The sequence below is a fragment of the Microcebus murinus genome, chromosome 10 (genome assembly GCF_040939455.1).
Source record: "Microcebus murinus isolate Inina chromosome 10, M.murinus_Inina_mat1.0, whole genome shotgun sequence".
Classification (NCBI taxonomy): Eukaryota; Metazoa; Chordata; class Mammalia; order Primates; family Cheirogaleidae; genus Microcebus; species Microcebus murinus.
The window spans coordinates 8,518,214-8,543,025 of NC_134113.1; the positions used below are offsets into that span (position 1 = coordinate 8,518,214).

Below are 24,812 nucleotides of genomic sequence, written 5' to 3' on the forward strand. Positions count from 1 at the left end.
ATGAGGCACCACAAATGTTTGCTGACTGAATGAATGAACGACTGACCACATAATAGAACCTCTGGCACATTCTCTACAATTCTTTTCATTATAGCACATTTTAGGCCTCCTAGTTGAGGCGTTGTCTCTATAATAAGGTTGGAAACCACTAAGACAATCACATGGTAAGCTTTGTGTTCTCTCCTTAAAACTGCTAAATCGGAATTTAATTCTGAAATTACACAATGGTTCAGTATCATAAAACAGTATCAAAGGCCATGGGTCGGCCTGTGTCAACCTAGACTCTACGTCAGCTGAGCTAGACAATTTTGAGCAAAAATGATTGAATTTTTATTGCTTGCAATCAACCACTTCAAAATCCTATTTATGATGCCATTCCTCTTTGACATCACTTCTTAATCAGTTGTTAATGCAGACACAAGCACACAGGGGAGATTGTCCAGCTGCATAGACTCATTCTCTGCATAAGTAATCCCAATTCACTCTCAAATATATCCATACCATCTTTATTTTAAATCATTTTTCTTAGTGGAATCCACAAAGCAAGTTTACAAATGCATATTTTATTAGTTATTTCTAGATATTGATATTTTTAGTTTAAGAAAACACTGTTATTTATGTCAAGAATGAAAATGGAATGTATATTGTCTAAAACAATTGCTCTATTTGGCATCCTATTGTTAACAGCCTTTGCTCAAGTTCCCTGCTGTTTAGCCTATTAACCATCCATTCCAACAGACTGCAAAATCTGATTTTTGTACCAATTTAGTCAATGAAATGTGTGAGTACCTTGAAGAAAAGAAAGCTTTCCCTAATGTTCAATCTCACATCACTCTAGCGGGTGAGGAAGAGGCACACTCAGTGTGTGTAGGGCACAGGGACAAGAGCCCAGAAGCCACAGGGGCAATGCCACTAACACCTCATACACGGTGGACCTACATATTGCAACCTCAATGATAGGGAATGTGGCTGTGTACCCAAAGGAAGTGTAAAAAAGCCTCTAGGTTGTTATCTGACTTCTTTATTCAGACTTTTCTTTTCTTTTTTTCTTTTTTTTATTTCGGCATATTATGGGGGTACAGATTTTAAGGTTTCAATAAATGCCCATTTCTCCCCCTCCCCCCAGACTTTTCTTTTTTTAAGATAGAGAGTCTTGCTCTGTGGCCCAGGCTGGAGTCCAGTGGTACAATCATAGCTCACTGCAGCCTATAACTCCTGGGATCAAGCAATCCTCCTGCCTCAGCCTCCTAAAGTGTTGGGATTATAGGCTGGAACCACCATGCCTGGCCCACACTCTTTAGAGTTATATACAACTCTTACAAACTCAGATGAGAAGCAACACATTAGAAGCAGATACCCTGATAGCACAAAGATGGCATGCGTAAGATAGCACTATTTACAGAAACAATTAAAAACAGACAAAATCTTCAAGAAAATAGCAGTCTTTTAATAGCACCAAATAATAATGGATGTTCTTTTTAATTAAGTCATGAAGAAAAGATAAAATTGTATTTCATATAGTTAACACGGCAGGGTCACATGCAATCTAATTCAGAAAGTATTTCCACTTTTCTTATGCTGGCACACATAAATGAACTATTTCAATAATTCAAGAAATTGAATGATGGGAAACACTATATCCAATAATGCTGGGACAACTTACAGGGCCCCTTACACCTTACATTGGCTTGTGTTTGATTGCCTTGACTCTATACAAAATCTAAAGATAACCTCTGAACCTTAGTAACAGTTTGTATCTCCCTAAACTTAGGCTCTGATAACTAGCAACACAGCAGGAACCCTCAAACCTGCCCCACAGTGAGACCCTGCTTCCCAAGTGCTTTAGGTAGCGCTAACAAGAACTGGTAACAAATCACCTTGCCTCCAAAAAAGGCACCAAAGCAACCCTGAGAAGCCAGAGCCCAAGTAAGAGATATAAACAGAATGGTGAGGTGGGGGCAATTAAGTGAGATCAGGCAATGGCTACAGCAGAGGTGATGCTCTGAAGAAAGAGGGGAGGGGCAGGGCATTCTAACCACTCTGCCTCAGACAGTACTGGCAGACTAACACTTCAACTGAGACCTGACAGCTCACAGCCCTCTTTTAGCATCTCTTCTTTTTTCCTAAGTAAATTCCTCAAAGCCTTGCAATGCTATATCCCTCCAAACACTATACAGACCCAATGGATCCTTTGGGCGGCAGGGGGTGGGGGTGGGGGGTTCGGTATGGAATTATCCAAAGGCAGACTCATCAAAACAACAGTGACCAAAAGAATGCCAAGGCAAACTCCAGCACTTTTTAAAAAGTTATTCTCTAAACTTGCTTAAGGAAATTAAGATTAAATTATTACACAAATAAGGAAACACAACAAGAGCTGAGCATTTGAAAACTCCCTTGCCTTTCTCAATATTGTTTTTGTTGTTTGACAAAATCAGCTGCAGTATCATTTAGCATGTACTTTATGGTAATAGGCACAGACTTTGAACTTTCTCCCACCTCCAAATCTTAAAACTTTCAAGTAAACTAATGTCTCAAGTAGCATTATTGAGATGTCAGGTACCTGGGCCAAGATAGTTTCTTATCTGGATGTTTGCAGGTGTAAAGACAGACTTAATTGATTAAACTCACCTTCTGAGTGGCTTCTTTTTTCTTTTTATCCTCTTTCTTCCTTTTCTTGTCTTCCATTAACTGTTCTTCCCTTTCTTGCTCCTTCTCTCTGTTAACGTAATATCATACCAGAAGGTTATACATCTATATTCACGATTCATTTCTGTAGCAAATTAAATACTTACAGATGATGTGCAAGACAATATTTCATCTCTGTGACTGAGCAAAACACAGTATTTTCACTTAAACCAAAAGGATGCATAAAGCACACCACATTTAATTATTCTCACATCCTGGTTTATCACCCCCTTTGTAAAATATGACATTAAGTTTAGTTTCAAAGAAGCCTATTAAGATAAGCTTTTATAGTATCTACCTAAAAGAATACACATGTACACACACACAGAGGATTAATGTATTTCCACTAAGCAAAGGACTTGAGTTGAATATGATAATATCTAGTTGGCTTCTGGTAATATTCCCCACAAATAATGCAATTAATTATAGTACATACTATAATTTAGGTGTTTTCCCATGACATCCTCAGAATGGTGAACATAGAACTCATATGTTCCATATTCCATATTTTTCCCTACATTTATTAATACTACATGTTTCACATATTTTTACTTGTGTTTTTATTTTTTTTATTTTTTTTTTTGAGACAGAGTCTCGCTTTGTTGCCCAGGCTAGAGTGAGTGCCGTGGCGTCAGCCTAGCTCACAGCAACCTCAAACTCCTGGGCTCGAGTGATCCTTCTGCCTCAGCCTCCCGGGTAGCTGGGACTACAGGCATGCGCCACCGTGCCCGGCTAATTTTTTTTTTTTATATATATATCAGTTGGCCAATTAATTTCTTTCTATTTATAGTAGAGACGGGGTCTCGCTCTTGCTCAGGCTGGTTTTGAACTCCTGACCTTGAGCAATCCGCCCGCCTCGGCCTCCCAAGAGCTAGGATTACAGGCGTGAGCCATTTTACTTGTGTTTTTAAGGCAGTTACTGAGAGCCTATAAATCAATGTAGTCCCTATTGAGTGCACAATTGCATCCTCCCATGCACCTAAATTAAGACAATCAGGTTTTGCTTCATTCAATTACAATAAAAAGATACACAATAATAAACATACTAACTGAACAAATGTATGAATATTAAAAAATTAAGATGATATAATTTATACCTCACATTTCAAAAATGACTCTGAAATGGAACATTTATTCTAATGCCACCAATTTTTACTCTGTGTATGAACTGAGATAAACCATATGAGCAACCACCTAGTGTCACTTCAAAGCTTAAGGTATAACCTCCAGACTGGATGTTTATTGAATTTCAGAGCTAGAAACAGAGATCTAATTCTCAGGTCCCCAGAGTACTGAACAGATAATGCCTGCAGTACTTATGATTTTAAGTGATCAATATAACAAATCCCCAGTTTCACAGATATCACCTAGATTAAGGCCAAGTTAAAAGTGAGTCAAATTAGGCTGAGTGAGGTGGCTCATGCCCATAATGCCAGGGAGCTCTGACAGGACCACTGCACTCCAGCCTGGGCATCGGAGTGAGACCCTGTCTGGAGGGAGGGGGGCGAGGTGAGTCAAATTAAAGAAAAATGCTAAGTAAACAATAGGTTTGCAAACAAGGCAAAAAATCACAAAGATGGTTCCTAAAGGACTCAAGTTTGGGTAGTAGAGATCTAGTTTAATACATTCAACCCACACAAAAGGGAATGGAATAAGGACCAAAACTGAGGCGGGCTCTCCTGAATAGGTAATTAACCTTTTATTTATAGAAAACGAAAATTTTAAAAGTTATTTTACCTACATGTTAAGTTGTCACTGACTTTGTCCACATTCACAAATACTAGCCTTTCTCCTTCTGCACCTCTGGGCATAAATATACAAAAGCCTAATATGCAAAATTCACACAATCTAGGATGAGATTTTATTGAAAATTCCTTAGGTCTAATGCTGGATTTCTCTGGAGTCAGATTACGTGTACATCTGTCTAGGTATGAAGCTCCTGGAGAAAATCCACTTGCAGCAGTGTACTGCTTTAAGAAAATGGATTTACAAAAACTGGCAAGATGGACGTTGACCATCTAAGGTAGGCTGGCCACCGATCCTGTTATATTTGGCTCTAAGAGCCTCTTGTTTCCTCTGGCTGCAAGTGGAGAGAGAAGGGGGTCTCTCATGCCCAATTGGTGTAATTTGGCTTCTGCATTTTATAGTGAAACTAACTACAGAAAAGGATATTTAGGCAACCACAGCCTACATATCTGTTTAAATATTCGGTGCTTTAAAGAAAAAAAGCATTAAGTTGCCTTTTTTCCTAAATCTAAAATTATTCTAAAATTAGAAGTTTCTTTAAAAAATATATATATAATGGAAAAAAAGCAGTGAGTTTTAATGAGAGACATTCTTAAAAAACAACTAACCTTTTCAAATATTTCCCCTATAAACAGGTAATTCAGGGAAAGAGATAGAAATTCATGCTTACTAGAAGTGGATTTATTTCCAAAACAAATATTTTTCAAAGCTTTCCAGGAGACAGTCTGTGCTTTCACCCTGTTTTTTTTTTTTTTTTAACATGGATCTGGGTAGAATTTAGTCTTCACTTTAAATTTTACTCCCTTAGGGAGAATTTACTTTGCCAAACTTGACTTAAAAACTTGCCATTTACTTAACAATGAATTGAATAGTGTGGGATTCACCTTTCTTCAAATTCATTTGTACTCTCTTTTAAGGCTGCACATTAGCATCATTTGGGGAACTTTTAAAAATCCTTAGCTGAGTCTCTCTCTGCAAAGGCTACAGAACAAGCAACATCCAGATAGCAATGAACACATTTAGCATCCAGTTTTGTGGCTCCTAAATAACATTTGTCACTAAACAAACCAGAGTTCTTTGGAAAAAGAGCTAATTTGGAGGGTAGGGTAAAAAAAAGTACTAGATGAACCTGAAATGTATGTTTGCCAAGAAGTAAGGGAGTGCTCAAACAACGATGGGATATGTCAAATGGTTACAGAGACAGTTTGAAGGGGCTCCTACAAGCTAAATCTGGAACAACATGAGTATCAAAATAAATGTAAGAAATTATAAGCCATTGTATAAAATAGGAAAACATGAGTCCATACAAAGAGAAATAAGTAAATGAACAAATTGAAAGTGCTGAGGAATGGAATATTCACATAGTTTCAAAGCACCTCTCCATAAAATACTTATTAATCATAAAAGAGAAAAGAGTAATTATACAAAGGAGAAGACTAGCATGTACCGCCTTCATCAAGGAATCCACGTGAACTTCATTAGCAATGGAACAAATTGAAACTGAGTTACTTGACAGGATGCTGAAAGAAGAGCACAGAATCACTTCTGTGATACTCTTTTCAAAGGCATACAAACTGAATACCATCACAAGGAAACATCAGACAACTCCATGTTGACAGGCATTCTACAGAATAACTGGCCTGCAATCTTAAAAAGTTTCAAGCCCATGAAAGTCAAGGAAAGAATGAGAACTGTTTCAAATGGAAGGAGACTAAAGAGACATAACAACCAGACGCCCCCTGTGGGCCTCCTTGGGCTATATAAAGGAGAACATCACACCTTTAATGGAGCCGAAGAGTAAGAGGTAGTAATATGTCAGCATTAATTTTTTCCTTTCATGGTTATACTGTGGTTCTAAAGAAGAATGTTCTTTTTGTTAGAAATACACTACACTGTTAGTGAAAGGACTACAGGTGACACTGGGTCAGCAGTTTATTCTCAAATGACTGGGGGGGGTCTTTTTTAAATCATACGGATTCAAACTCTGCAAGTTCGAGGTTTTTTTTCCCAACACAAAACAAAATCCAAACAATAAACACAAAACCATTGCTCAAGCAGTACCCTAGATCAATTACAAAGAAATCTTTCCCCAAATGGTTCTAACATGTGGCTAGAGCTGAGAACCACTGCTCTAAATTCTTGTTTAAACCTACACTTTTCATTATTATCACTTGATGTGGTGGCTCATGCCTGTAATCCTAGCACTTTGGGAGGCCGAGGTGGGAGGATAACTCAAGGACAGGAGTTTGAGACCAGCCTGGGCAATATAGTGAGACATCTCTCCAAAAAAAGAGGAAAGGAGAGGAAAGGAAAGGAGAAAATAACATTACCTGATTTAAAATCTCAAAAATCAAACTTCCCATACAACAACCAAATATAAATGCCAGATGACTAGGTGGGTCCTATTGACTGACTATCAGTTGCTTCTAAGTTTGGAAGGCAGGAGAAATCATTCATATTCTCTCTCATCTCTAAATACACAGCCAGATGTAAAATTCATTATTTCTAAATTGCTATTTAATTCAGTCAACAAATTTAGTAAATGTTTACTAAGTCTTTACTATAGCTCACCAGGCAATACTATGGGCACCTCTACTTCCCTACTTTGTGCCAAGAATGATTTATAGGTGAGCCTGGTTTCTAGGTAGGTAAGGAATACAAAGCCCCTCATGGCCCTTGGGGTCCTCGGGGACTCCCAGACAGAACCTGGGGCTGTCAGCCCAAACCAACCTCATCCATCTACCCCAGTCTGCTCTACAAATCTTTTTTATGTATGTCTTGACATGAACATGTTAGGAAGCACTTGGCTAGGAGCTGGGGGTTTAATACTGCCTCTGCAAGAGACAAATTCCTGTCATTTCTATTTGACTCTTGTCAGTACTGAAAGAACTGAAGTGCTGTGTGGGTAAGCAAAAAATAAAGCAAGCACAAACACTGTATCTAGAATAAATCTAGAATGGTAAGAGGTCAGACTACTCTTAAGAACCTCTAGCTTGAAGAAAGACTACAACAATGTTTTCTTCTTCTTTTTTTCCCACAATAATCCTTAGTTGAGAGAAAAAGATAGGCAGTACTTGACTAGAAAGGAAAGCATCCAATATTCGCCTGTGCTGAGGAATGGCAAGACTCCTGCTCTGCATCCAAGTTCAGAACTGATGAGCAATGTTGGTGACATTCCTAAAGACCTGCTGCTTTCTACAGCAGAACCCTCCAATAGTCTGAGATCATGCAGGGGGAGAGCTAAGATAGCTGGAGTGTCTGGACTACAACTCCTTGGAGCTAGCATTCAAGGCCTCTCAGTGCAGTTCCAACTTCCACATTTTCCTCGCCTACCTGCATGCCTGACATGGAAACCAGCCTTTTTACTGCCCATCATACTTCAGCCCACTGCCAAGTCCTGGCTCAACGTCCACTTGCTTCAGCGAAACCTTCCCCGAAAACTTCTATTCCAAAGAAACTTGCCCTCCTCCACATACCCCACAACTATTGCCCCACCTCTCACTTGGCCCTTGAGGTATCCTAGGCGGATGGCATCAGTCATTGGCAGCATCAGAGAACGTGAAATGACTTTCTGCAGCACGGCTGCTTTTACCGGGGATCTGGAAGGCACAGACTGGTTTGGGGACTCCTCTGTGTTTCACCTCCCTGCTATCACAGGATGGCCAGGAACCAATCCATTCCCTTAACAAACATTTACTGGGTGTCTAACATGAGCCAGGCATCTTTCTAAGCACTGAGGATTTGGCAAGGACAAAAGCAAGCCCAGGCTCTCATGAGGCTTACATTCCAGTGGGGGAGACAGGCAACAAACAAAAAGATACACAACCAAACAGATGTACAATAAATACGCTTCAGGCAGCAACAGTGCCGCAAAGAGGACAGGTGAGCCGATGGAGAAGGACAGAGGTGGGAAGAGGGCCTGCTCTTCCACATGACTTAGGAAAGGCCTCTCTGATACAGTGTCCTAAGAATGGAGACCCACTGAGGCAAGGGAAGGGCCCATGTGGATATCTGTGGAGAGAATATTCTGGACAGAGGGAATGGCCAATGGAAAGGAGTGAGACTGGTGTGTGTGAGGAGGTGCGGGGAGTGCAGCACAAGGAGCAAGGGAGAAAGTGGCAGGGGCTCTCCTCATAGGGAATGCGTTTTTCAAATGAACCACACACATTTTCTGGTAACTGAATAAAGAATCAAATTGGGACTGGTGTACATAATCACATAAACCAAAACTTCTAAAACCTCTTCTTCCCACCTCCAACCAGAAGCCCACCTCTCCCCTCTGGTGTCAACACCCAAGCTCCTGCGTCTGTCCTCACAGGCCTGGCCTGCCCCCTCCAGAGCACCCAGCACGCTGGAGAGAAGGGAGCCAAGGATGACTGCGCTGGAGTCTCTGAACACAGGGGAGGGAGAGTCAGCCCTACCCTTCTTCCTGTCATGGGCACCTGGCACGAACACCGCAACACAGGGCCTCCACGTATATGTTACCAAAAAGCACGATTAAAGAGTGAACAACACTTTCTACCCCTCCCAGGGGAGATGTGTTTAAAGAAAAGCCTCAAAATGATGAACTCAATCACAGAATAAACACACACTGAGCGCCTGCTGTGTGCCAGGCATTCACCAAGCACTGAGGATACCACAATAGGCAAAGGAAAGACAGTCACCGCCCTCGGGGAGCTGACGTTCCAGACGAGAGACAGACAAAACAGCTGGGTAAGACGCTAGAGAGTGTCCACAAGTGAAGGGACAGGGAAGAGGGTGGGCTATTTTCCATGAGAAGTCCACAGAAGGCTTCTTGTGAGGCAGTGATGTTTAGACACCTCAAGGAAGAAAATTACTCGGGAGACGAGCAATCAGGCCCCAGCACTCGGAGATGGCGAGTGCCTGGTGTGAGTTTGGGGGCAGGGAGAGGTATACTCCCTTCTTCCACCTCCCTCCACAGCAAGCCTCCCCACATGCCCCACACCCTTCAGAGTTTTCTTTGCTTCCTTGGTAACAGCCCTCGCCCACACCAAAAGAACCAGGCACCCTATGTAAAAGCTCCCCTTCTACCTCATTAATTCATTCAGTATTTCAGTGCCTACTTGATGCCAGGCACCGGGCTGGCCGAGAATTCAGCAGCAAACAAGAGCGGAGCTGCCTGCCAGGACTGCCCTCCTGGCGCCCCGTGTTCCAAGTTTCAGCAGCTGATTCGCACCCCACAACCCTCTGGACAGCACCTTCAGGGCAGGAACTTGTGCTCTTCCTGCTCTGCTCTCCATCTTCACTTTGGGGGTGCTCTGAAGAGAGCTTGCAGTGCCTTTGGTGTTTCGAAAGTACCAGAACCTTGGAGATGTGAATTCAAGCTGTGAAAATCCAGTAAAAGACCAACTTCTTTCCACAAACTAGAGTCACGACCAGTGACTGAATTCATGCCCCAAGCCCACTGTGCCTCAAACATGAAGGAGAGGCAGGGAGGACCATTTCACACTTGCAAGCAGAATCTCTACCAGTATGCTCACTGGAGTGAGATGACTGTTAAGAACCTCAATTTAGACAAACAGCCAGAATTCATCTTGACAGGAAAATGGCTGCACATGTTCAGGAGCATCTTCCTTTTCTTTAGGGTCTGGGTAACTGGCCATAACAGCATGAAAACCTATGGCTGACACTCTGTGGTCAGCAAGTGTGGCACCACCTTTGGTCCTAGTTCATAACCAACTCCACACAATTGAGGCAAGCAGACCCGAACAGAAGCAACAGAGCAAACCAACACATGAACTAGGCTAGAGGCAAACCAATACTATAAATGATTAAAAACAACTTCACAATAAAAAGGAACAAACTTTACCAATACATCAAAAACTTGGAGGACTCTCCAAGGAATTAGGCTGAAGGCAAAAAGTCAATCCCAAGGATTACATACTCTATGATTCCATTCATATAGTATTTCTGAAATGACAAGGGGTTGGTTGCCAGAGGTTACAAGGGGTGGTAGGGTGAGGCAGGTGTGGTTATAAAAAGGAGTGACACTAGTGATCCCGGTGGTGACAGAACTGTTCTGTGTCTTGACAGTGGTGACAGAAACGCAAACCTACACATGATAAAATTACACAGAACCAAACACACACACAATTAAGTACAAGTAAGGCTGGGGAAATCAAGATAAGACTGGCAGATTGTATCAATGTCAAAATCTTTATTGTGAATTTGCCCTACAGTTCTGCAAGGAGTTACCATTGGTGGAAATGGCACATGGAATCTCTCTGTTATTTCTCACAACTGAATGTGAATCTACAATTCTTTTGACAAAATTTCATTTAAAAAAAAAAAAGCTTAAAACATTGACTCATCTTTTGGTCACCTGTTTAAAATTTTTTCAAGGACTTCTACTTTAAACCATTTTGTTAACAGCTCTTTATGAAAGTCACGTAAAAGTTAAAAGGAATTTTAGAAATCATTTAGTCCCAACATTCACAGAAATACATTTCCCAAAATATCCTAGAATCTGCACTTCATCCCAAAGTGTTCGAATTGTTATAGTTTAATTGATCAAATGTTCCTTGTCTTAAAAAGTACAATTAGATATATGATAGATATCTACAAAGGTATTTAAAACGTTCCTCTCCCACATAATTCACAATATAATTCTGTTACTAAGAATTTTAGTGGTGTAACAGTCATATAGGCTGTTAATATTATTTCACTTTGTGGTAGGATGGATATACACTAGCTAAATCAACACCAACTCCAAGTCCCTTCCGCCTTACTTCCCAGACTCCTTCACAACTGAATTTGGAGATATGATTAATGCTCTGCTAATAAGGGTTACTTGTGACTTTAACAGGGAACACCCATCTTCTCAGGGAGCATGGCAAGGAAGACATGGCCCTAGAGCCTACACTTGTGATGGCAGTTTCCTGAATGTGCCAGAAAAGGAAAAAGCTCCCAAGGTGCCCCTAGTTCTATGTTGTGGTGCTGGGAAGCATTTGACCATCAGCCTCTCAAGGACCTGAGAGACAGCCTCACCACTGAATAAACCCTGCACACCAGGGAGAGTGAATTCTACTATCTGCACACTGAGAACTCAGTTCAATGCAGATTTAAATAGGATTTCTCAAAATGCATTAATATTAATATATGTTACACAGACATGTATTCCCTTAGAAGACAAAAGGTAATCTCAGCAATTTATAAGGCAGTAAGAAAATAATTAGACAAAAAAAACCATTACCAATCATAACCAATTAAAGATTAGTGATACCACATGCATGTCTGGGGTAAGAAAAATTAACAAAAGATCGCAATGAAAAGAATTAAGCAAAATGCTCGAAGTATCCATTTAGAGTGTTTTTAATTAAAAATGCACAATTAAAAAAAAAAGAGAGAGTATGTTGGAATATATCCATTCAGGCAAAGGAAATTACATAGTAGGGTACTCCAAATATCTGTGTTGGATTTGTTCTTAGCATTCTTTCATTTGCTGGATCTCACTAAGGAAATTTAATGGGATGCTAATGTAATTTGCACATATTAAATTAGCAGACGAGGCCAAATAGCACTGGGGCACAAAAATCATTGAGACTAAGTGGCTCATGAGAAGAAAACAGTAACATTAAACCTAGAAAAATTAAGGTAAAGGCATTTTTCATTGATTTAGAGGGATGTAGAAATTTCTCCTGCTTTCAGTTATATTGTGTGACATATGTCAGCAACAAAATGTAACACAGCTCCTTTTACATCTGGGTTATCTTCCTTTTCTGAGGCTGTATAAACCAATGCTTGTCAAACTTTAATGGGAATCTTATTAAATGCAGATTCTTATTTAGTAGGTATGGATGGGGCCTACAATTCTCCATTTCTAACAAGATGCTGCTCCCTGGACCTTAAATTGAGTAGCACAGGTATAATGTACTTGGTTGTTTCTTTTCAAGAAAATATGGAATTGTAGTCATTTCTCATTGAGTCATAACCTCATCAATACCAAGCTATGCCTTGTTATTTCTTTGTTTTAATACCAAATTATAGTGTAATCTTTATGAAGGTACTTTAAAAGGCAATTTGGGTGTCGGGAGGGTGGGAGGGGGATGGGGGATGGGTATATACAAACACAATGAGTGAGATGTGCAACATTTGGGGGATGGACACGCTTGAAGCTCTTACTCGAGGGGGAGGGGGAGCATGGGCAATATATGTAATCTTAACACTTGCACCCCCATAATACGCTAAAATAAAAATAAAATAAAATAAAAAAGGCAATTAAACAACTCATGTAGGCCGGGTGCGGTGGCTCATGCCTGTAATTCTAGCACTTTGGTAGGCCAAGGCGGGAGGATCATTTGAGCTCAGGAGTTCGAGACCAGCTGGAGCCAAGAGCGAGACCACATCTCTACTAAAAATAGAAATAAATAAATTGGCCAACTACAAACATATAGAAAAAATTAGCCGGGCATAGTGGTGCGTGCCTGTAGTCCCAGCTACTCAGGAGGCTGAGGCAGGAGGATCGCTTGTGTCCAGGTGTTTGAACCTGCTGTGAGCTAGGCTGACACCACAGCACTCTAGTCCAGGTAACAGAGTGAGACTCTGTCTCAGAAAAAAACCAAAAAACTCATGTAGTACCAGCTGCATGAAACTCCATTGAAATGATGACATTAGGAACAGCTAGGCCCAGTCTGTGCATGTGCAGACAAGGACAACTGCTAGCTGGATGACAGTAAATGTAAGGCACTGAGGCATCAGCGATCCAAGGGCTCCAACAGTTGTAGGGTGGATGCAGATTTCAGAGATGTCAAGTGAGTTTCCCAGTTTTGAGGCACATGCAAGGAATTGGCTTGTTTGGAATTACTCAAATCCAATAAAGATAATATATTTTTTAAAACTTGTTTTTACTTTCAGAAATACCATGTGGGAAAAGTTGTAACCAATGATTTGGGGAATTTTTCCCTGCAAAGAAGTTCAGTGTTAGAATGATGTCTGAAGAACACAGAATTTGAAACCACTTATCTTATGCCTTATATACTCTGGCTGGGCAGCCCAGCAATCTCTAACAAAGAGAGATACGGTTTCCACGTACAACTGGGTAGGAAGTTCTTCAAATTGGCTTGAGAAATGTCTCCTTATAGCTGCCACCCACTGGTCCTAAGCCTTCCTTTTCAGATCACAAAGAATAAATCTTTTAAATATTTGTACTTATCCATCATGCATCTCTGAGGCATTCTTAGTTCCTTCAAACATTCCACTCATGACCTTTTCCCTTACCACTGGGGTCATTTTCCCTTAAACATTTTCCAGTTTGTCTATACTCATCCAATTATTGGGCAAGGCAGGACCAAATGGAGTGGGCCTGCCACTTCATCCCAGATGATATACCACTGCCAGTACTGTCAAAGAGCCTGCTCACTTTCTTGGAAATCACATTTTGCTGAGTTACAGACAACTAACACCTCCAGTTTTTCACAGTATTACTACCTCACTCTTCCACAACCAAGCACAGGATCTTACATGTATCCTATTAATGTCCTCTGAGCCAGACTGTCAACTGCCTTCATGGCCATGCCCATCTTCCCTGCAGTGCAGGGAAACGCCTAGAACTACATTTCTCAGAATCTCATTCCACATATGGTTCCAGGTCAGCAGCCACCAGAAGAGGCACCCTCTTGAGATGTGGAAGGCAGAAAAGAAGTCAATATTCTCTAGAAACAGTTGCAAAAGGACACATGGGTAACAACAGACAGGACTTTCTACTTCTACAACAGCTTCCAGATGGCCTAAAGCCATCCTGGAGCTGCAGACAGCTGAGATCACTGCTTCCCTGGGAACCAGCACTCTAATTTCATCAACAGGAACTGTGGCTTTCCTAAATTTCTTTCCCCAGACGTTCTAATGGTTGTGTGAGCTCTTAATCCCCTATGTTAAATTCTTTCCTATTTGGAAAGTCCAATAGATTCTACAAAACAAAAAACAAACACCAAAACTACCAGAATTAATAAATGCGTTTAGCAAGACTGCAGGACACAAGATCAATATATAAAGACCAATCATTATTTTCACACACTAACAATAATCAGAAATCGAAATTTCAAAAAAAATTCCATTTACGTAGCATCAAAAAATATGAATAAATAGGAGTAAGTCCAACAAAAACATGTAAGCCCTTTACACTGAACACTAAAAAACACTGTGGATAGAAGTTTTTAAAATCCTAAATAAATGGAGAGATATAACATGTTCATGAATCAAAAGACTAAATAGTATTAAGATGTTAATCCCCTAATTAATTTATAGATTCAATAAAATCTCTATATCAAAATTCCAGCAGGATTTTTTTTGCAGAAACTGACAAGTACCTTCTAAAATTCATAAGGAAATGCAAGGAGCCAGAATAGTTGACAACATTTTTTATTTTTTTGAGATAGGGTCTTGCTCTGTCATCCTCACATCCCCATCTCCCACAAGAATGCAGTGGCATCATCATAGCTCACTGCAACTGCAAACTCCTGGGCTCAAGCAATCCTGCCTTAGCCTCCTGAGTAGCTGAGACTACAGGTGTGCACCACCATGCCTGGCTACTTTTTCTATTTTTTGTAGACAGGATCTCACTCTTCCTGAGGCTAATCACAAACTCTGACTTCAAGCGATTCTCCCTCAACCTCCCAGAGTGTTTGGATTACAGGCGTTAGCCATCGCACCAGGTTGACAACTTCTAAAAAGAACACAGTTGGAGGATTTACACAACCTGACATCAAAACTACAATAATCAAAATAGTGTGGTACTGGCACTAAAATAGACAGAAAGTTCAATGGGATAGAACAGAGTCCAGAAATAGACCAACACATGTATGGATCACCAATTTTCATAAAAGGTAGAAAAGTTTACTGAGAAAGGACAGTCTTTTCAACAAAGGGTCACAGAACAACTGGTGGCTGTATGTTAAAAAATGAACCTCAATCCATACCTTGTACTACATAAAAATTAACTCAAAATGGAGCACAGACCTAAATATAAAACTTAAAACTATAAAAGTTCTAAAAGAAAACTAGGAGAAAATCTTTGTGACCTTGGGTTGGGGAAATCTTTTCTTAGATAACATACCAAAAACCACAATCATTAAAAGAAAAAAAATGATTAATTTGAATGATCAAAGTTAAGAACTTCTGTTCTTCAAAAGACACTTAAAAATGAAAAGATAAGCCACAGTATGGGAAAAAGTTATTTGCAATCACTTAGCTGATACAGAATTTGTAACTAAACTACATAAAGAACTCAACAAACCATCCCATTTGAAAAACAGGCAAGATATTTAAACTAGCCGTTCATCAAAGAAGATATATAGATAGCAAAAAAAGCACATAAAAAGATGTAAAAGAAAGAAATTAAAGTCACAATGAAGATGCCAACACACAGACTTACAGGATGTCCAAAATTACAAAGATTCACCATACCAAGCATTGGCAACTGGAACCCTCTCATGGTAGGAATACAAAATGGTCCAACACTTTGGAAAACAGTTTGGCAGTTTCTACAAAAGTTAAGCACACACCTACCATATGACCCCGCCTGTCTTTCTATGCCCAGGTATTTACCTTAGAGAAAAGAAAGCATACGTGCAACAAAGACTTCTAAATGAATGTTCATAGCAACTGTACTCGTAATAGCTGAAAGACAGAAACTGCCCAGCTGTGCATCAATAGGTGAAGGATACACAAATCAAGGTAAAGCACACAACAGGATGCTACTCAGCAATAAAAGGAATGAACTACTGACATGCACAGCATGGATAAATCTAAAAATAATTATTTTAAGTAAAAGAAGTTAGACAAGAAAGAAGACCTACTGTATGATTCCATTTATATAAAATTCTAGAAAATTCAAACTAATCTACAGTGACAGAAAGCAGATCAGTGGGGCTGGGGGAGGGTTAGAGGAGGGTGAGAAGAAAGGATGATAAATGGGCAGAGACTTGACCAGGAAAGGGTGAAGGATATAGCCATGCTCTTTTGTATACAATAGTTCAAAACTTATAAAGTTGCATACTTCAAATATACAACAGTTTATTATATGCCAATTATACCTCAATAAGGGGGCTAAAAGGAAAAACAAAGAATAGGGGAAAAAAACCTTTCCTACATAGAATACCTAGAATGGCCTGTTTCCCTGGCAGAACCCCGGCTGATAAAGAGTTTATCAGTTGAAATTTCACCCTGGGTGTGCACAATGTTTCCTAAGATCCCAAATCTCTAAACTGGAGATTCTGCATGGATAACATTCCTACAATGGGTGTCAGGTTTCACTTTTCAATGCAAGGAAGGCTCCTGTCAGAGAGAGCTTAATAAGGCAAACATCTGAATTTTGGACCTGTACCTTCACATCTCATCACTTAACTCTCTGGACCATCATAAATTACCAGCATCTTCACAGGAGTTTTCTTGAACTTTCATTCAATTGGTAAAACCCATACTGTGTGTTTATATAGTAACCCAATCAAAGCTGTTAATTTTTCAAACATCCTTGTGGTTTTGCTTGCCTTATAAATAAGATTCTTTAAGTTCAAAGGACCCCTTGGGTTTTAATGTATTAATAAGATGTGGTAAATAAATCTTTGTTAACATCACCTCCCATTTCACTCCTAAAAGTACTTTCCCATACAATACAATTAATATGCCAGGCTCCTAACGACAACCTCTAATAAGGAGTAGTTTTATAAATAGCCAAACAGGCTAAAGAGCTGTTTAGCTCAGTGAGGGTAAATAGCCACAGTGAGGGCTATACCACCCATTCTAATATTTATAATCTAGAACCACTAAAAACTATGTTTACACCTCAAGGGCCAGACAAACCCACAAAACCAGAGAAGCACTCTACCCTCAGCATTCCACAGCAAGGAGACTGAAAAGAAAACGAGGAATAGGACTCTAAACCATGGCTTTGGAAAGACCTATCTACTACACAAGAGTGATGAAATACAGTTCCTCAACAGCAGAACGTTTATCAATTAGAGTCCCCAGCTCTGAGGCACATGCTACTTAAGAGAACTGAGAACTGATTAATAGTAGATAGCGGGGCTGCTTTCACAAACAGTGCTTTCATGTTTATGTTACGATACTTTTTTTTTGCCTGCTGCCTCCACGCATGGTCCAACACAATTATTCTTTTATATTGAGAGAAGAAATAACCGATCGTTAAAATCTATCAGATTGTTAGCAATTCAACACCAAATTTACAGTAAGTTGAAACTCCATTAAAAGGTAATTTTAAAGCAATTAAAGCATGACATATGACTGTCAGAATATGCGATATACAAATGTATCAAGGAGTGACTAGGTGGCTAGGACAAAGAAATGAACCAAAGTGCTTCAATCGTGTGTGCACACCAGGAGATGTTGGTTTGAAGCCACAGTCTGAGCCAGGGGTGGGCAAACTTTTTATGTTAGAAGGCCACATTAATTTAGCTGTAATCAAATAAGGCTGCATCCAAGAAACTTCAATTAGATATACTTAAAATGTATATTATTTTGTAAAAATCTACTATGTACTTAATAATTTTAAAAATGAAAACTGTTAATTTTAAAGTTAGCTAACCATTTAATGAATCCATCATGTCTGCTTTTTGTTGGAAAGCATTTGAATATTTGGTTGTGGCATGGAGGTCTGCAGTTTCAGTTGATCTCTAGATGGGTATCAGTCACTTCTGACCTTAAGGGTGTCTTGATCTGGGTTAGGTAGGAGAATGTAGATTTGCAGCAATAAGTGGTAGAAAAGGAAGCATTTTTCAGGCATGTTCCCAAAGGCGTGGGTATTTTACTGCATTTTTCCATATTTCAACTGGATCTTTCTTCACATAAAACAATGACTTTAAAATGTCATGTACTGAGAGCTCAATCAATTCCATCTGTGTAGTTCTTTAGGTGCCTGGGTGATATTGACTAGGTGAGGCTGAAATGCTAATTTGAGTGTGATGTCATTATTTTCAGTCAGTGAACTTTTCATTGTATTCTCCAATTAATAGTTCTATAACAGCTGCATATTCGGGATGATTTGCATATATCATCCTGCTTATCAATGACCTTTGCTAACTGGAGGAAATGTTCATTCAAAATTTCCTTTTTAAGAAGTGTTTTGGAAAGGTAGTTTTTTTTGAAATGCTTGGATTTTTTTGCCACATGCCACATACAGACTTAGTTTTACCTTGTAAAGAAATATTCAAGTTGTTTTGACATGGTATTGCACAGAAATGCTGCATTCCTATAGAAATCTTCTCTCAATATTTCACATTGCTGATTCTGTTCTTCATAAAATTTAACTCTGTTCTCACAGAGATAATATTTTGGCTAACACCTGTCTCTGCAATAGCCAACGCACTTGAGAATGATATGGCAAATCCACACTGAATACCTTATCGTTCAACTTTAGCATGTTACAAAACTGATGATGCCATGTTGCATTTGCACAAATGTAATTAACAATACTTAAAAATTGTTGAAAAGTGTCATTTAAAATAGGAACTTTAGCACAGAGATTTTGCTGATGCAAGATACAGTGCAAAGAAATGAGAGCATCTGGATCTGTTAATACTCTTTTTGTCTGTGCAATAAACCCTTCATGTTTTCCTGTCATGGAAGGTGCACTGTCTGTACATACACTCACTAAATTTACCAAATTCAGTCCAACTTCATGACATTCATTGTGAAAGTTGTTGAAGATACCTATTCCCTGTGTTCTCTTCCCAAGAATGCCCAAAGCGAGTAACTCTTCGTAGCAAAGAAAATCTTCTGTTATGACCCGAATGAAGTATAAAACCTGTGCTGTGTCAGTAGTGCCAGTTGATTCATCCAAAGTGAATGAATAATACATATTTTCCTTTTGAAGTATTGCATGAAGTTGTTCTGTTAAAAGTTGAAGGCTAATTCATGTTGTAGATCAGATGTTTGTACTTTGAAACTTTACTGGGGTCTAAGCATCCTACAACTTGAACAATACATTCTTTCACAATTTCCACATCACTGAATGGCTTCCCATTTTTCCCCCGAGTACATAAGCAGCAGCTTATATAATATTGCAATTCCCAATCCTCATTAAAAAATCTGTTTTCTTTCTTCAGCTTTCTCTTGGTCTTCTCTGACACGATGGGCTGTTAAGTAGACAGAATTAAAAAATACTGTCGAGCTGTGCAACTATTCACAAATTCCACTTCCAACAGAAACACAGTGTACCACTGTCAAAAGCTGATAACAGACTGGCGCACTTGACCCCCATAAACTCTCACCAATGAGCCTCGTGCGGTAGTGGCACCAGTCAGGCAAGGAAGTTAGAACTAAATCATGAGCGTAGCAGCCATCAATGTAGCCCTCATGGCTTACTAATGTTCTGATTGTGCTGGTCAATATGGGAGGATTATTTCATTGAAAATTATGTTATTCTTTGGTATTTTAAATATGTTCATTTAAAAAATAAAATAAAAATATAAAAGACAAACAAAAATGTATTAATAAAAATAAAAGGATTTGTTCTGTAAAATTTGGATTCAGTCCAGAGGCCACATGCCCCCCACCCTTGGTCTGAGCATTCCCAATGGAGAAACCAGTGTTTCTGGGAGGCCCCCTGCCTGCCAACACCGGGAAAGGGAGCTAGGAGCGTGTGCCCTCAACTGAGAGCCTTACCCACAGGCTCCAGATCCTCTCTCTGACCAAGTCACTTCTTATTTGGAGACAGAAGAAATGGAGCTAAATGACGGGCATGAAAATCTTTAAAAACATTATGCAAATTTAAGGCATCAAAAAGAAAAAATGAATTCAAACAACAGTACATCTGGCTCTCCTCTGAACACGTGTCCTCAACTCTGGGGCTGAAGCATACCCCACGACATAGACACAAGGAAGATCCCAGGAGTCCTGTCATATGCGGTCTGGTCCACCTACTAAGGAAAGTGATTTCTGCCCATCTTTCTAGATTTGTGCTTTAAGGAAAAAAACAAGCATTTTATGTCAGAAATTAAATGGAAGATATGTGAACTCTCCTTGGGGAATCCCACAGTATATAGTATCTACTGCAAACAATGAGCTGGCAGGCAGCATGTAAGCTTCCTGATTATGTTGCATCACTAGCATTTTATTAAGTTTGTGTGTGTTATTCTAATTCTGGAAATCCTCTGAGAAAGGGTGCTATTTGTGACACTTATCTTGGTATTGAAAAAAAATTGCAGACAAGGAAGTCAACACTAAATTCAAGATTCCACAGGTGACAGTCGTACCCTACTTCTCAATGCTCTTAATTTGTGCTCTATTTTCAGAATAGTAAAAATGGAAAGTCGTGTTCTTGTGTGCCAGCAGTTGTCATTTAAATTTAGCAAGCTGAATGATAATAATTGAATTACCTTGAGGGAAATGTATATTTCTGAAAGAAGCATGTTTAATAGTAATAAGTAACAAACTACAGAGTAAAGCTGACTTGTGAATTTACGTAACCCAGTTCTTTTTTTTATTTGTTTGTTTTGAGAAAGAGTCTTGCTTGGTCACCCTGCGTAGCTCACAGCAACTTCAAACTCCTGGGCTCAAGTGATCCTCCTGCCTCAGCCTCCCGAGTAGCTGGGACTAGAGGCGTGTACCACCATGCCCGGCTAATTTTTACTACTTTTAGCAGAGATAGGGTCTCATTCTTGCTCAGGCTGGTCTTGAACTCCGGAGCTCAAGCAATCTTCCTCCTCAGCCTCCCAGAGTGCTAGGATTACAGGTGTGAGCCATTGAGCCTGGCTTCATGACCTGGTTCTTAACTAAAATTATACAGCAGTGCGAAAAGGACTTAAAATCTAAAACGTCATTTATATACAGTCTTTTGGTAAGGACTAAATCAACACTTACTTGTGTTTAACTCCTCAAGATCAGATACAGGATGCCGGGCTCTATTCAAAATGATATCCACGTCTCTGTATACACATGTTAGCACCTACCTAATTTCTACTTAAGTAATCTGGGGAAATGTTTAGTGAATGATCTACCACTATACTCTTTAATAGACAATCTCAGTAATAGCTATGTTAAACATCACCTTTTTCTGAGAGGATACTTAAGTGTCTCTTAAACATGCTATGAAAAGGATTGTTTTTCCCTTTTTAGTTGAGAAGTGTGTTCTCTATATATCATTTGAATCTAGGGATTCTGTTAATGAACGCATACAGTATTTCTCCATTTCGTTGTTTCAGGATCCTCAGCTTCCAACATCAGCTTCAAGGTTCTTTTGAAACCATCTTCCAAAGTCCTAAACCCAAGCATGATCAATTGTGAAACGTTGATGCCCCCCTACTCTGAAGTTTTCCCTTTCTACATGGTAGCCAGGTAAAAGAAAAAAAAAAAAAAAGCACACGCTTTGGAGTCTGCCAGTTTAAGATGAAATTACATGTATCTCAGACACTGATGGTAAGAACTTGGGCAAATTATCTGGCCTCAAAGCCAGTTTCTGTACCTGTGAAACAGGGGTTATACTACTTTAAGAGAGGCTGTGTTGATTAGAGATAATGGATGGAGAGCACCGAACAATGCAAAACACATGGGCTGCAATTATTGCTGCTACTGCTCTGGCAGCAAGGTCCTCCTCCTCTTCTTCCTTCCCCTCAAACACCTTTTATGTATAAAGCATCAGAGAAGGAGCTACAAGCAATACAGAGGCATGAGACACACACCACCACTGAGAAGGCACTCAAGAACCACACGAGTGTATAAAATTAGATACATACCTCACACTTTACATGAAAATAAACACCAGATGGATGAAACATTTAAATGGAAGGGAGGGAGGGTAGGAAGGAGAAAGGAAGGACACCATTAAAGTGTTTGAAGAAACTATGCCTAATTTTTCTTTTCATAATGCAGAGTGAACAAAGGCTTTCTAACTATGATACAAACTCAGAAGCCATAAACAAATGATGGCTATATCCAACTATGCATACACATTTATGATGATAAAACCCACCAGGAACAAAGTCAGTATTGCTGGGAAAAAATATCAGCAATTTATATCACAGATCTAGATTCCATAATACATTAAGGAACACCTACAAATCAGCAAGGAAAAGGTCAACAATCCAACAGAAGAACTGGTGAAGGAAATGAAGACTGTTCACAAAGAAGGAAATAAAGAGTCCCAAAATGTTTCAAAAGACCGATTGCATTCCCTATAAGGGACTAGCATTTATTAAGAGTATACCATTAAGATACCATTTTTCCTTGACCAAACTGGCAAAGCTAAAATTTGGTAATAACACAGAGCTGTCAAAAGTAACAGGAAAATGGTATTCACATATATTATTGTTGGCGAGAACACAAACTGGTACACAGTCTCTACGAAGGACAATTTGGTAGTTATTGATTAAATTGAAAGTGTACATAGTCTTTGACGCAGCTATTTCACTTCTAGAAGTTTATCACAGGGAAATATTATACACATGGGAAATTATGTATATAAAGGATATTCACTGCAACAATGTTTGTAATGGCAAGAAATCAGAAACAGTCCATTAATTAAGGGACTGGTTAAATAAATTATACCTTATCCACACAAAGGAATACCATACAATTATAAACAGAGGTTTTTTATGTACTAATGAAGATGGATCTTCAAGATATGTTGTTAAATTTGAAAAAGCAAGATCCAAAAAAGTGTACTTTATTCTACCATGTGTATAAAAACCAGGGGACCTATATGTAATTTTTAATATATAATATGAATAGGAACTCCTTGAATGGAAATAAAAAAACTATTATAGTAATACTACTGAGAGAGAGGCTGGGCGCAGTGGCTCACGCCTGTAATCCTAGCTCTCTGGGAGGCTGAGGTGGGAGGATTGCTCAACATCAGGAGTTTGAAACCAGCCTGAGCAAGAGCGAGACCCCCGTCTCTACTAAAAATAGAAAGAAATTAATTGGCCAACTAAAAATATATAGAAAAAATTAGCCGGGCATGGTAGTACATGCCTGTAGTCCCAGCTACTTGGGAGGCTGAGGCAGGAGGATTGCTTGAACCCAGGAGTTTGAGGTTGCTGTGAGCTAGGCTGACGCCACGGCACTCTAGCTCAGGCAATAGAGTGAAACTCTGTCTCAAAAAAAAAAAATACTACTGAGATAGAAAAGGAAAAGCTGGTGGCTATAAGACTATATACTCTTTTTAACTAGAAAAATTCCATTTTACAAAAGATAATACAGGCCAGGCATGGTGGCTCACACCTGTAATCCTAGCACTTTCAGAGACCAAGGCAGGAGGATCATTTGAGCACAGGAGCATAGGAGCACTAGCCTAGGCAATACCAAGACCCTGTTTCTAAAAAACAAATGACAAACAAACAAAAGATAATATAGCAAGATGTTAATAGCAAACACTGGGTAAAAGGGTACAAGAGATTATTTCTTCTAACTGCAAATGAATATACAATTATCTCAAAATGAAAATTTAATTTAAAAATTTTTAAGTTTAAATAAGAAAAGATAATATGCTTTATTTGAATAAGTAATATAAACTGGATCTGGAAGTCAAACGTTGTCCAGACAGCAATGCTGTCCTGAGTTCAGAAGAAAGACCACCTTAGGCTGCACCACAGGAGCCCACAGTTCCTCCCTGACAACCCCTTTCCGCAAACACAGCCCATTCCTCCGTGGCTCTCTGGCTCAAGCGTTTCCCCACTCGCACTGCACTCCTCCTTTCTTCTGGGCCAGCAAGGCCTTCAATAGCCATGAGCCTTCCCCTTCCTCAGGCATCCTCTTTAAACCTTTTGGATTCTCGACACCTCAGTACTTTGTATAGTGGCACACAGAGGTAACTAAAGGTGCCCCAAACACGAAGGTGCAAGCTGTCCCAGATTAGCCATGACAGAATTAAACCCTCCTCAGCAATAAGCAGCCGACGGATAACTAAGAGGATTTGGGGACTCCCTATTTTTACCATTAGGAAGGGGCTAGGAGATGGCGTGAAGACTGCAGAGAGAGATGGTCAGAGGAGTCTCCAGAGTGCCAGACTTTGTTGGTGTCTCCAGTTTTCCTGGAGCTCAAGGTGCCTCATTATTATTAGATATGAACCACCCTACCTCCACCTTAAAATGAAAAAAAAGGGATGGATGGGCCAGGAAACCTTAACCTCAGGACACTAGGCATTAAGAACCTTCAGTCTAACCACCCCATATATGGACTCCTTGCTCACTAAAAACCATCTAATTCTCCTATACAGGACACCTGGGTAAAGACTGGGCTGGGCAGAATGACCAGTGAGAGCCATGGAGCAAGAGGAGCAGGAAGGCAGACAGGAGTCAGGAAAGGGGTTAAGAAGGTAGCCAGCAATCTTCACCTAGCTGAACTACCTTCCAGAGAAAACTAACAACTAAATAAGTTTGCATTCCTCTAGTTCCTGAGCACTCAACTGCTCC

General features: G+C 39.7%; 1 protein-coding gene across 6 annotated transcripts in view; it reads right to left on the reverse strand.

Moving 5' to 3' along the window:
- The window catches only part of TNRC6B (trinucleotide repeat containing adaptor 6B), a 249,037-nt gene that overhangs the window by 77,525 nt on the left and 146,700 nt on the right, over positions 1 to 24,812 (reverse strand). For all 6 annotated transcript variants that reach the window (XM_012741670.2, XM_012741671.2, XM_012741666.2 and 3 more), the window contains one exon: positions 2,629 to 2,716. In XM_012741670.2, the coding sequence (XP_012597124.1) occupies positions 2,629 to 2,716 (88 nt within the window). The remainder of the gene's footprint in view (positions 1 to 2,628; positions 2,717 to 24,812) is intronic.